General features: G+C 43.2%; 1 protein-coding gene across 2 annotated transcripts in view; it reads left to right on the forward strand.

Annotated features, from left to right (window-relative positions):
- The first annotated feature begins 3,242 nt into the window (after window positions 1-3,242).
- The window catches only part of GFPT1 (glutamine--fructose-6-phosphate transaminase 1), a 61,935-nt gene continuing 50,984 nt past the window's right edge, over window positions 3,243-14,193 (forward strand). The window contains exon 1 of one of the 2 annotated variants that reach the window (XM_004029357.5): window positions 3,243-3,493. In XM_004029357.5, the coding sequence (XP_004029406.1) occupies window positions 3,487-3,493 (7 nt within the window). In that variant the 5' untranslated portion in view covers window positions 3,243-3,486. Of the gene's footprint in view, window positions 3,494-7,516; window positions 7,672-14,193 lie in introns of those variants that run through there. The other variant, XM_063695830.1, reaches the window with a different exon arrangement.

Below are 14,193 nucleotides of genomic sequence, written 5' to 3' on the forward strand. Positions count from 1 at the left end.
GGACTGGCCAGAATCCTTGTCTAGAATATAAAAAGTAAGGATGGAGGAATAGCCTCTCTCTCCTTTTGGGCTGCAAGCTATAAAGTTGTGATTGCAGAGCTATTTGAGGATTATTTCCCTGTCCGTGAGGTCAGAGAGGTAGCTCAAGAGTTCTGACAACATTCTGTCCCTGGGTATAGATGTGCTGAAAGCTGTTTGTATTCCTGTTCTTTCCAATTACGTGAGCTAGTAAATCCCCTTCTTCCTCTAGTTTGAGTGGTCTTCTATTTATTATTTGTCAGTGAAAGCTCTGCCTTCTAGGCACATCTTTCACCATGACTGTGAGAAATAAATTTGTGAGAGCTGCATCCTTGAAGAGCTCTGTGAAAGCTCTTTCTGTGGGAGTGCTGCCACTGAATTGGGAAACCTAGTACTCATCCTGTGGGTGAAGAGTACCCACGAAATTGGAAGCAAGGAAAAACTGGATCACATTTGTATTTTTGACAGGTCCCTCTGGAGCCAAAGTGTGTGGGATGAATTGCGGGAGGCTAAAGGGGTTCACTCAAAGGGTCTTTCTGAGGCCTTGACTGGTGCCTTTTGTTCTTGTCCTCATTTCTTCTCACAGGCCTCAGGGGCTCAACCTATTTCTTTTTCCTTTGATACTTGCTACCATCTTCTCTGTCCACTGGGGTACATTTCTCCACAAAGCTCCCTAAAAAGTAGGACATATGTGCCCCAGCTCCCCATATTCTTATGCAAAGGAATTTTTATTTTAATAATTTTATTGCTATTACTGGAATTCACATAAGGGTTAATAAAAATGACTACAGCTATTTCAATTAAGGTTCTTCATTGCGTTAGTAATGGCAACTGGAAGCTCTGATGGCCTTCAGCCATCAGATCCAATGGGACTGAATCTATGAACAGGGAAATGGACTTACATAAAGAGATGGTGAATGACACCCCCTTGCCATCATTACTTTTTTTGTTGTCGTTCAGAATGTTTTGATCAGGAGAGAAAATCCATTCCCTCAGATGTTTGAATTAGACCCAGATGTCCCCTTGCCTTCATAGATCATTTATTTTCTTCTCCTTCAGGCCTTATTCCCAAAGGTCCAGCTAAGGCGGAGCTCTGTATAAAGGGAGGTCAGGCACCCAAAGTGTGTATCTTAACTGGCGCATGGTTACAAAGAGTTCTTTGTTGTGTTGGGTTAGTGAGGTTCTTCAAGGCTGAGTTGGGAAAATACTGTCCTTCAAAGTTTCTTCTCTTTTTTGTCAAATTATTTTTTTATTTACTTTTTTTTTTTTCTGAGTTGGGGACTTTCCAGTCTTTACTGAAAACTTTTAAAAATTTGTATTTAGACAAATTCTAAAAGACCTGTAACACTAGTTTCTTCTTCTCAACTGATTCATAAATATCTTCCAAAATAGTTTGTTGAGTGGAGATGGATAAGACAAATTGATAGTCATTGTGGTGGAGTAGCAGGCAGAAGAGGAAAGCAAAGGGTTAAATAGATTATGATAGTTGGAGCATGAGAACTCTGGTAGTACTGCTGACATTTTCTTTGTGGCATTGACAGGTTTGCTGCCAGTGCACAAAGATGTTGCTTAAGCATTGGAACCATACCTTGGCTTCTAGGTAATACAACGGAGTTCTAACCAGAGTCTTAGGTGAGGGTTCTGAGGCTAGATGTATATCCACAGTTTTTTGTTTCTTGAATTAAGAAATGTATTATTACCAAAAAGCTCACTGTTTTGTTTTTTTTTTTAAACTTTGCTCTGGGTGATCTAGGGACCTGTTTAAGGGATTGAAATATCAAAAGGGCTTTTAGGTGAGAAATACTCTGCTTGGTTAAATGTGACATTTTTCAGCTTCTCTGAGGCAAGTGAAAAAAGGCACTTTTCCCCGTAAGAAAAACTGAAAGCCTTATGCTCACTTAATCATATAACCAGCCATAGAAGGTTAATTCCGCTAAGAAAATAGGACTTTTTTTCACTCATTCCAAAATAAATTTGATCTTTTACTTTGTGCTGTGGTCTAAAAGTGTTGGGTATGTAAAATCTAGTTCTAGCTTCAAGAAACTTACAGCCCAGTGGGAAAATACAGAAAATCATAAAATATCAAAGAATATTTCTTTACAGTGAGTAGCTCAAAGAGTAAGAGGTTAATGCATGTCTCCAAGTCTGTCTGGGGGGGATAAAAAAGGCTTTCCTGAAGAGGTAGCATCTAAACAGAGACGTGGTGGGGATTCTATGCAGAGTAACCAAAGTGTGCAAAAGATTTGAGAATCTTGGCCCAGTTGAGGAACTACCTGTTGAGCCTGTTGGGAGTGTATAGGGCTGGAAGGACGGCTAAGACCAGACACATGAACAGCAGTCAGCACTCCAGGAATTCTGTGTGCCATGTACGTTTTTAATACTACTCTACTCTAGAGCCATTATAGAGTTCTGATTACTCTACATTTGACTAAAGATACCATTTAAGGCTGTTTAAAGCAAATGCCCAGGTAATAAATTCTCAGAAACATCATCCCTCTCTAATCAAGTCTCTCTTGTCAGACATGGCGCATTAATTCATAGAATGAATCGTTCATAAGTCAAACGCGCGGCTGTTAAAGCTAGGGAATTCCTAGCCGTCTCAGGTGGGTCATGGGAGGAGGTGGGCCAGCAGTTTCTTACATCCAGGCTCATAGTCGGATAGTTGAGCCTTACATTCCTCCTCTACCCCTCCACAATAAACTGAGGGTTATGGAGGCAACGGATGCGGAGGGCTTTTAGGGGCCAAGCATATTACACAAGGAATTGAATTGCTTATCACCAGAGAGGCTGACCTTTGGGGCTTTACAGTCAAGAATTTTGTTATCTCTCTCCTCCCACCTCAACCTAATTCTTTGCAATTTTTTTCAGCCTTATGTCCCCGAGGATTCCCTTTTCATACTTCCTGCTTTTTTCCTCCTCTTTCCCCGCTTCGTGCAGTGCTGGCGCCTGGGGCCTGGGGCTGCACGGGGCGCGCACCCGGGCTATTGCTTTGCTAACAATTCCATCCTTCTCTTTCCGTCATTCCCTGCCAGGTGCTGAGTTTCTCCCTCCCTCTCGGCTCGGTCCCTCCCGCGGCTCGCCCCCGGGCGGGCGTCTCCAGGAACTCCAGGCGGACGCGGCCACGAGCCACTGCCACGTCGCCGCCGCCAGCAGTCCAGCGCCTGCGTGGGCTCGGGGGGCGGGGCAGCGCTGGGAGGCGGGACTTGCGCGTGAGCGGCGCGTGAGCGGTTCAATGGGGCCTACCGGCGGCGGCGCGCTGCGCGCCGAGGGGCGGGGCCCGGCGGCGGTTGCTGGCGGAGCCCGGGAGGTGGAGAAGGCTGTCGTTGCCTTGGCCGTCGCATCCCCGAGGGAGTCGTGTCGGCGCCACCCCGGCCCCCGAGCCCGCAGATTGCCCACCGAAGCTCGTGTGTGCACCCCCGATCCCGCCAGCCACTCGCCCCTGGCCTCGCGGGCCGTGTCTCCGGCATCATGTGTGGTAAGGGGGCCGGGAGCGGGGGGCGTGTTGCCGGGCGGCCCTGGGGTGCGGTGCGGGTGCCGCTAAGGCCCAAGGCGACGGGCGGAAGCGGGAGTGTGGAGGGTGCGAAGTCTGGGTGATGGGCAAGGGGCGCCCAGTGGTGGCTGCGGGGGCGGGGGCCGGCATCCACGGGCGGGAGAGGGGGTGGCGGCCGGGAGAAAGGCACCTGAGAGAAAGGCGGGCCCCCTTTGCCGGGGGCCAGCGGGCGCCTTGGCGCGGAGAAGGAACCGAGAGGGGAGAGAAACGCCTTTATTGAAAAAGGAGGAGAGAGCTGAGGGAATTGAGGTGTGGAGGGGGTTGCCTTCAAAAGGGCCCACCAGGTGAGTGAGGCAACCTGTGGAACCTCGGGCGAGGTCTCTTGAACTTACCTTGCATTTTTCTAAAAATCTTTCAAAAAATATTTTACTTGTTTCTGGGGAGGCCCAATAGAAAACAGACCCTAGCTAGAGCCATGGTAGTGCCATTAAACGTGATACTTCCTGCCATCCCTTGTCTCAACAGAAGCCATTGCTAATCAATAACTTGGTTAATGGGCTTAGACCTGATCCTCTGGTGGAAGAGGCCTTCAAATGTCTGTGGCGATAGGTTATACATAACTTATCATTTGCGTGTGCACCCATTAAAAATGCCAGCTCTGAAAAATATCAGTTATACCTTGGATGTATACCCCTTTAGAATACCAACTATGAAAAATATCATTCATCCCTTGCATGTGCATCCATTAAAAATACTAGCTATGGAAAGTTGAACAAATATCTTTCCTAGAGCCTTAAAAAATTAAGGTTAGGCTCTTTTATTCCATGTTTTGAGAGTCGTTTATTATGACCTAAGTGTTAGTGAAAGAGACTTTGAGAATCGTGTCTGACATGACTGATATCTTCTAAAATTGGTGTTAACTTGGCTATTGCCAGTAAAAATAATTGTATTCTTACCTTTCTTATTGAAATTTACAACCGACTTTATCCCTGGAAGAAAGTACACTTTTTTTTTTTTTTTTTAAAGGGAAGTACCATTGTAAGAGAATTGAAAACTCTCTGGGAGACTTCTTATTTGCAGCCTTTTACACGAAGGAACTGAACAGGAGGTGGATTGTACTCGTTAGTGTATATATTTCCTGTATTTAACTTTATGCTCATTTCAGCTTCTGAAAATGAGGAGCAGGTTTAAATTTAGAGTAGATCAAAAAAAAAAACCCACATAAAAACAGAAACACCTATAAATAGCTTACTGAAATTATTAGAGTAGAGCTGACTTCAGAATCAGACTTTTGCAGTGTCTACTTAGTAGAATGGTTTTGCATTTAGTCTGGAGCTGTGAAGTAGTGAATTTGCAAACTGGTCAGTCTCCAGTGTGCTTCATTTGGTAGTTAACTGTTCCTGAATGATGAGGGGTGTGCCTCATCAAGTACTCAACATTCTGGTTGCAGGTCATTTCATCATGTTCCAAGAAAAAAACGTAGTCAAAGTACTTACTGAAAAAAAAAATAAATAAATAAATCAGCGCTGGGCGTGGCGGCTCCCGCCTATAATCCCAGCACTTTGGGAGGCCGAGGCAGGTGGATCACCTGAGCTCAGGAGTTCAAGACTAGCCTGGCCAACATGGTGAAACTCCATCTCTACTAAAAATACAAAATTAGCTGGGCGTGGTGGTACGCGGCTGTAATCCCAGCTACTCGGGAGGCTGAGGCAGGAGAATTGCTTGAACCCAGGAGGTGGAGGTTGCAGTGAGCCGGGATCGCGCCATTGTAATCCAGCCTGGGCAAAAAAGAGCAAAACTCCATCTCAAAAATGATAAATAAATATAAATAAATAAATCAGATATGGAAATCAGGTTCAGATAAGGGAGATACCTTTAGGGTGGAGACTAAATGTTGGGAGTTTTCACATAGTTTGTGTCTCCATTCCATAGAGTTTTACTGCTGAGGAAACAGGTATTGAAGAAATAAAAAGTGAATATTTGAGGCATTTCTGAGGTCCTGCTTTTAAGTCATACCACGGTTTTGCCTGATTCTAGGGATAGGGTTCAGAATTTATTTTCTCTCTAATGTAAATTCTGAAAGATAAGAAGATGAGTGTCATTATTTTCCTCCCACATCTTAGTCATTGAACTAAAATTCCTGAGCAGAGAAATGGAGTGAAAATTAGACTAGATGGGAAAATCTGGAAGCTTACTTTCTGATTACTTGCTATCTAGTTAAGTTTTTCCCTTTCTTCTTTGTTTTTTCTTTTCTTTTCTTTCTTTCTTTCTTTCTTTCTTTCTTTCTTTCTTTCTTTCTTTCTTTCTTTCTTTCTTTCTTTTTGTTCTTTCTCTCTCTCTTTCTTTCTTTCTCTTCTTTCTTTTCTTTCTTTCTTTTTTTTTTTTTCTTTTTTGAGACGGGGTCTCTCTCTGTCGCCCAGGCTGGAGTGCAGCGGCATGATCTTGGCTCACTGCAGCCTCTGTCTCCGGGGTTCAACCTCCCGAGTAGCTGGGATTACAGGGGTGTACCACCACACCTGGCTAATTTTTGCATTTTTGGTAGAGGTGGGGTTTCACCATGTGGGGTTCCATGTGGGGTTCCACCTACCTCAGCCTCCCAAAGTGCTGGGATTACAGGAGTGAGCCACCTTACCCGGCCCTAGTTAAATTTGCCTAAAAGATTATTTTATTTCAACGTTGTACAATGTTGAAGCAGAAGAATGAGGATTGAAGATTCTGATATGCTTTTTTTCAATCAGATATACTGATAAAATTGATATGTTTACCAGCTTGTATTGGGATGTTAATAAGTGTTAGGAAAAAAGATCCTATGGTCCAGTAAATTTGGGAAGCAACATATTAAATCGCGTGGTAATGTTTTGTTTTGTTTTTTGATTGGAGGATTTCTTGGAATCTTTAATGTATTAATAATAAGCATTGAGAATCTCCCAGAGAAGAATAGTGTGTCTATTTTCCAAATTTATTTTATCTTCCTTTTTCTTGGTAGTTTGGAATATGCTTTGTCCTTTTTATTTGTATTATTTTTGGTTTTGCTGAGTGTCAAGTCACTTAAGCTATCCCTAGCTTTTAACAGATTTTGCTATTGTTTTTATAAATGTGAAGTTATACCCTTCTGATTCGACGGTGTATATAAAATGGAATTTTGGGGATGGGCGCAGTGGTTCACGCCTGCAATCCCAGCACTTTGGGAGGCTGAGGCGGGTGGATCACCTGAGGTCAGGAGTTTGAGACCAGCCTGATCAACATGGTGAAACCCCGTCTCTACTAAAAATCCAAAAAAATTAGCCGGGCGTAGTGGCGCACGCCTGTAATCCTAGTTACTCGGGAGCCCGAGGCAGGAGAATCTCTTGAACCCAGGAGGTGGAGGTTGCAGTGAGCTAAGATAGTGCCATTCTCCTCCAGCCTGGGCGACAAGAGTGAGAGACTGTCTCAAAATAAATAAATAAGTAAGTAAATAAATAAATAAATAAATAAATAAATAAAATGGAATGTTTGCAAATGAGATCCTTTTTAAAAGCAGTAAAGGAACTTGCAATTTTAAAGTATCCTAAAATGAATTTTTCAAAAGTTTTTTGTAATTATACTGTCTAATGGCTTTGGGGATAATTGAGGGATGCTGAGATTGGCTGCTAGGATTGGTCATAAAACCAGTACTATTAACATATCCTTACATATACTGGATATGAAGAAGTTGTGAGAGAAAATAATTGCTTAATAAGCATTTCTTCAATTGTCCCCTGGAAATGGAGGTTAATAGGTTCTGGTAATGAGCAGTAGAAGGCGGGAAAGGGTTTTGTAACACAAGTTTGGGAAATTCTGCTCTTGGAGATTCGCAATTAGCAAGATTAAAGGTTCCAGAAAGTTCTAAATATATACCTAACTTTAACCAGGTAGTTCTTAAACCTTTAATTATGAAACCTTTCTTTACTTCATTCCTTTTTAGCATCCAGTGAAATAGTGTTCTGTTTCTGTGGTTTGAGAATTTTTTGACCGTGTATTTCAGGTGCCTAGAAAGTGTTAGAAGATACTTGCAGATATTTGAAATGATGGCTTTATACTTGGCACTCTGCCCTTTGCAGAGATGACTAAAATAAGAGAGTTGCCTTCAAGGAATTGCTGCCTAATCAGAGGAAAGAAAATGAATGCACATGCAACAGCTTCAGGTGAAAATACACAGTCCTTGTTCATTGCCATGTCATAGACCACAAGTAGAATGAGTAGAAATTTAGAGACTGGAGAGCTCTGGGGTTTGGGTATCTGTGTTAGGTTCAAGAATGTTCTGGGTGATGGGGCAGGACTTTTACTCAACTTGTAGAGAATTAGTATACTGTGAGAGGTAATCATTAATGGCATATGTTAACCGTCAGTGAATGGAGGCGGAAATAGTTTGAGAACTACTACCAGAGGGGTTGAAGGAGGAAATAGAAGTGCCAGGAAAACAGACCAAGGAGCAGTGGTTAAAGGCAGAAGAGTTCGAAAGTAGTATATTGCCTTGAACAGAGTCTATAAAAGTAGAAAAAGGTCATTCATATGTAATACTGCAGAGAAGTTAATTGGATATGGTTATGAAGAAATTATTAGAGAAATTGCATATGTCAAGGCAGAAGGGTCTCAGTTTGTGTTTAGGAGGAGGGCTGCAAGTAATATGAAAAAGAAGAGGATTTTGGGATTGAAGTCCCCTGGGAGTGTTGAGAAGTTGAATTCTAGAGCTGTGGTTCCTGACCTACAAACCCTGAAGTTGTTACAGGGTGTTCATTGCTTATTCGTATGCTTATAACTTTGTCTGTAAGTTGAATAAAGATTGTTCTAGATCATTGAATAATAAAAATTTAACCCATTGTTGTGAAGGAGCCTCAGAATATTTTGATGTTAACAAAAGGGTTCTGTATTTACAAAGTTGGAGAAACACTCATCAAGAGTTAGGAGTAAGGCCCAGCGCGGGGTTCCCTCTGGTAATACCAGCATTTTGGGAGGCTGAGGTGGGCGGATCACTTGAGGTCAGGAGTTTGAGACCAGCCTGGCCAACATAGCAAAGCCCCATCTCTACTAAAAATACAAAAATTAGCCAGCTGTCGTGGTACGCACCTGTAATCCCAGCTACTTGGGAGGCTAAGGGAGGAGAAGTGCTTGAACCTGGGAGGTGAAGGTTGCAGTGAGCTGAGAACGCGCCAGTGCACCCCAGCCTGGGTGACTGAGTGACACTCTGTCTCAATTAAAAAAAAAAAAAAAAGAGTTATAAGTAGCCAGTGTTTTGGCTTACACCTGTAATCCCAGCCACTCAGGAAGCTGAGGCAGGAGGATTGCTTGAGGCTAGGAGTTCAAGATCAGCCCGGGCAACATAGTGAGATCCCATCTCTATTAAAAAAAAAAATTAGCCAGGCGTGGTGGTGCGTACCTATAGTCCAGTCTACTTAGAAGACTGAGGTGGGAGGATTGAGCCCAGGAGTGAGGCTGCAGTGAGCTATGATTGTGCTGCTGCACTCCAGCCTGGGTACTGGGTGACAGAGCAGGACTGTTAAAAAAAAAAAAAAAAAAAAAAGTTACAAGTAGGGGAGAGGCTAGCTTCAGAGAGTAGTGTGTGTAATATGTCTCTCTTGAGGTTACAAGGAAGGATGAGAAGTATTTATATGTTGTTAAACTGTTGAAAAGAAGATGGGTGAGGGGCAGTGACTCATGCTTGTAAACTCAGCATTTTGGGAGGCTGAGGCGGGAGGATCACTTGAGGCTTGGAGTTTGATACCAGCCCGGACAGCATATTGAGACCTTGTCTCTATATTTTAAAAACAAAAAAAGAAAATGAAGACTTTAATTCTGGCCAGGCGCAGTGGCTCACGCCTGTAATCCCAGCACTTTGGGAGGCCGAGGCGGGCAGATCACCTGAGGTCAGGAGTTCGAGACCAGCCTGGCCAACATGGTGAAACCCCGTCTCTGCTAAAAATACAAAAATTAGACAGGCGTGGTAACACACGCCTGTAATCCCAGCTGCTGCTCAAGAGGCTGAGGCGGGAGAATCGCTTGAACTCAGGAGGTGGAGGTTGCAGTGAGCTGAGATAGCGCCACTGCCCTCCAGCCTGGGTGACAGAACGAGACTCTGTCTAAAAAAAAAAAAAAAAGACTTTAATTCTATAAAGTAAGAATCTACCAAAAATGAAAAAGAAGCCCTCAAGAGAAAATGAGGATTTGAGAGTAGTATGTAGCTTAGACTCTAAAATAATATTTGGGAGAAGTCTGAAAGTTAAGCAAGTGATGAATTAATAGGATTGGTCAGCAGTTCGGAGGGCCCATCCGAAAGTGGACTGAAATGAATAGATGAGTTCTCCTTGGCTGTCATAGTTCAATGTAGAGATGCTCAGAGACTAGGAGTCAGAGGACAGTGGACCCAGAGGGTTTGACTTGGCAGAATGATGAAAAATTGTAGTCTGATGTGAATGGTCAGAAGAGAGAGAGATGGAATATTTGAAGATTGTGAGCAGGAAGTACATGCTTTTTTTCCTCAAGAAAGATGATGACATAGGTAGATTGTGAGGGAATGTATAGAGATGTCATGACTTAACTAGTGATTTGAGCTCCAGAATGTTAAATGTGCAAGAGACGTGTCATGGAGCCCCTTCTAGTGGCAATAGTTACAGTAAAGTAGGGGAGACATGAACCAATTAAACACACAAATAATTGAAAGTCTAAATTGTTTCACTCCGTATGTTATTTTTGTATGTGTGATTTATTTTATTTTACTTTTAAATTTTTTATTTTTTTGAGACAGAGTCTCACTGTGTCGCCCAGCCTGGAGTGCAGTGGCGCAATCTCGGCCCACTTCACCCTCTGCCCCACCTCCTGGGCTCAAGTGATTCTTCTGCCTCAGCCTCCTGAGTAGCTGGGACAGGCACGCGTCACCATGCCTGGCTAGGAATTTTGTATTTTTAATGGAGACGGGGTTTCACCATGTTGGCCAGGCTGATCTCGAACTCCTGACCTCAAGTGATCCACCCTCCTCGGCCTCCCAAATTGCTGGGATTACAGGCGTGAGCCACGGCACCTGGCCTTTATATGTGCTTTCAGGATTGTAGAAGATGTATCTTGGCTGGATGCATTGGCTCATGCCTGTAATCCCAGCACTTTGGGAGGCCGAAACAAGAGGATCGCTTGAGTCCAGGAGTTCAAGACCAGCCTGGGCAATGTAGTGAGACCTCATTTCTACAAGAAATAAAAAAATAACTGGGCGTGGTAGCTTACGCCTGTAATCCCAGCTACTCCAGAGGCTGAGGCAGGAGAATTGCTTGAACCTGGGAGACAGGTTGCAGTGAGCCGAGATCGCATCACTGTACTCGAGTACAGCCTTGGCGACAAGAGCAAAACTCCATCTCAAAAATTAAAAATAAATAAGTAAATAAATAAATAAATTACAGGCACATTGGCATGTGCCTGTGGTCCCAGCTACTTGGGAGGCTGAGATGAGAGGATCACTGGAGTCCAGGAGGTGGTGGTTTTAATGAGCTGGGATTGTGCCACTGTACTCCAGCCTGGGTGACAGAGCAGACCCCTGGTGAAAAGAAAAAAGAAAATGTATCTCAAATAATACTTAATTTTAAAGAAATCTTAAATGTAGAATGTGATTCCATAATTATAATATTGACTAGTTCACTGCAACCTTGAACCCCTGGGCTCAAGTGATTCTCCCACCTCAGCCTTCCAAGTAGCTGGGACTACAGGCATGCACCACCATGCCTAATTTTTTATTTTTTGTAGAGGCAGGGTCTCCCTGTATTGCCCAGGCTGATCTCAAACTCCTGCCCTCAAGTGATCCTCCCGCCTTGGCCAACGAAAGTGCTGGGATTACAGGAATCTGCTACTGTGCCTGGCCTGTAGAAAAATTTATAGCTGAAGGACTGGGACTGTGTGTATGGGAATAACAGTAGTTATCTCTGAGAAAGGGGTTGGAACCTGTGTGGAGACAGAAAGGAGAGATTTTCACAATTCTGTAGCATCTGTATAGTTTTAATCTTTATTTATTTATTTCAAATTTTAATAGAGACAGGGTCTTGCTATGTTGCCCTGGCTGGTTTCGAACTCCTGAGCTCAAGTAATCCTCTGCCTCTCTTCCCACAGTGCTGGGATTACAGATGTGAGCCACTGCTCCTGGCCTACTTTGAATTTTTAATGATGACGATGAATTAATTTGTGACTAGCATTATAAGAAAAATAAAATTTAGAGTTTAAGTGACATTGTAGGTGGATTTTGATTCAGAAGTTTTAAGTTTAGAGAATGAATTTGAACACTTATCACTGATAAGTTACAATGTTTAGGGTCCCAAAATATTGCAGCTGTCAAATGATAAAATATATAAAAATAAAATTTAGTATTCATAAGGACATAAATGCAACCAGGCATAGGAATTTTAATAATTTGACTAGTCAGTTTTCTTTTCAGTAAGGTTTAACAGTCTGTATTTGCAGCTACATTGCTTTCAACCAGGTGTGTCTAGTCTGTGATCCAGATTGCTTCTGAAATTTTGTTAGCAAGGTGCTCATAATTGCTTTTTTGTCATTGAATTTAAGTTGCCATTTTCTGAGAATGATGCCTATAGGTTCAAGCATCTGCTTCAGTTAGGGAGTTATTTTATTCCAAGTATATTCCATTAGTAAGAAAGCTTACACTTGTGAAGTGCATGCTGATTTGGGGGTAGAGAATCTATGCTTATACAGCTACTGTGTGTGCTCTTAGAGCAATTACTGAAGAGTGGCGGAAAGTTGATGTTAGGCTTTTGTCATTACCTTACTTAAGAACTGTTTATTGGGAATTTAGGCCGGGTGCAGTGGCTTATGCCTGTAATCCTAGCACTTTGGGAGGCTGAGGCGAGTGGATCACCTGAGGTCAGGAGTTCGAGACCAGCCTAGCCAACATGGCGAAACCCCATTTCTACTAAAAATACAAAAAATTAGCTGGGCATGGCGGCGGCCCCTGTAATCCCAGCTATTTGGGAGGCTGAGGCAGGAGAATTGCTGGAACCTGGGAGGTGGAGGTTGCAGTCAGCTGAGATGGCGCCAGCCTTGGCGACAAAGCGAGACTCTGTTTCAAAAAAACAAAAAACAAAAAACTGTTTATTGGGAGTTTTGATAAGACAAGTCAAAGACCTGAAAATAGAAGTCAGACTAACGATTTCTGCTCTAACAAGCATCATTGTGAGTTGTGAATGCCTCCCTTGTGAACATGCCCTGTGTACCTGATGAATTGCTGCCAGTATTGTCTTGGGCACCCCAAGATTACAGTTAACCCGGTATCCCCGCAGGTGGAATGTCTTGGGCTAGTAGTGCTATCAAGGGACAGGGCTATGAAACTGACAGGTTCAACTTCTTAGCTCCCATTTTCCTCATCAGGTATGTCTGAGGCTAATCCCCTTCCTTCTTCTAGCTCTGTTACTTTTTTGTTTGTTTGTTTGTTTGTTTTTTTGAGACGGAGTCTTGCTCTGTTGCCCAGGCTGGAGTGCAGTGGTGCAGTCTAGGTTCACTGCAACCTCTGCCTCCCAGGTTCAAGCTATTCTCATGCCTCAGCCTCCCGAGTAGCTGAGACTACAGGCACGTACCACCACAGCTGGCTATTTTTTTTTTTTTTTTTTGTAGTTTTAGTAGAGACGGGGTTTCACCATGTTGGTTAGGCTGGTCTTGAACTCCTGACCTCGTGATCCACCCGCCTCGGCCTCCCAAAGTGTCGGGATTACAGGTGTGAGCCAGTGTGCCCCGCCAAAATGTTCTTAAGCTCTCAAGATTCATATAGTGAGCCATTATAAACCAAGGAGATTGGAGTTAGAAGTATTATTAAAGTTGAATGCTGTTGTTGAGTTACATTATTAAAAACAGTGAATTTAATATTGCATTACTTAACCTTTTTTTTTTTTTTTTTTGAGACGGAGTCTTGCTCTGTTGCCCAGGCTAGAGTGCAGTGGCACGATCTCAGCTCACTGCAACCTCTGCCTCCCAGGTTCCAGCAATTCTCCTGCCTCAGCCTCCTGAGTAGCTGCGATTACAGGCACCTGCCATCATGCCTGGCTAATTTTGGTATTTTTGTGGAGACGGAGTTTCAGCATGTTGCCCAGGCTGGTCTTGAACTCCTTACCTCATGTGATCCACTCGCTTTGGCCTCCAAGTTGCTGGGATTACAGGCGTGAGCCACCCAGCCCTGCCGCATTAATCTTTTAAAAAAAGTAGAGTCTATAAATTGTCTTAAAAACAATTTTATATCGTTAGCATTTAAGTAGTTTTAACAAATTCATGTATATCTTTAATCTTTAAATCATTTACCATCCGGCTTACATTTTTACGTTTTTACCAACTTTCATTTTTATCATCTGGCTTACATTTTTACTTTTACTATCAGACTTAGATTTCTTAAAAAAGAGAGAGTTTAGGAGTGAGTTTTTCTGGATGTGCTTAGAATTTGGCAGCTCTGGACAGACTGCAAACAATCCTCGACAGGCTTCTGTTTTCAAATAAGCTAGATTGTATCCTCCTTTAGTGGACTCCAGCTGATGCAGTCACAGTGGTGGGAACTAGTTCAGATTCAGTTTTTTTCACACTTTTTTTTTTCTTTTGAGATGGAGTCTGGCTCTGTCTCCCAGGCTGGAGTGCAGCGGTGCGATCTCGGCTCACTGCAACCTCCGCCTCCTGGGTTCAAGTGATTCTCCCCGTCTCAG

The sequence above is a fragment of the Gorilla gorilla genome, chromosome 12, assembly GCF_029281585.2.
Source record: "Gorilla gorilla gorilla isolate KB3781 chromosome 12, NHGRI_mGorGor1-v2.1_pri, whole genome shotgun sequence".
NCBI classification, from domain to species: Eukaryota; Metazoa; Chordata; class Mammalia; order Primates; family Hominidae; genus Gorilla; species Gorilla gorilla.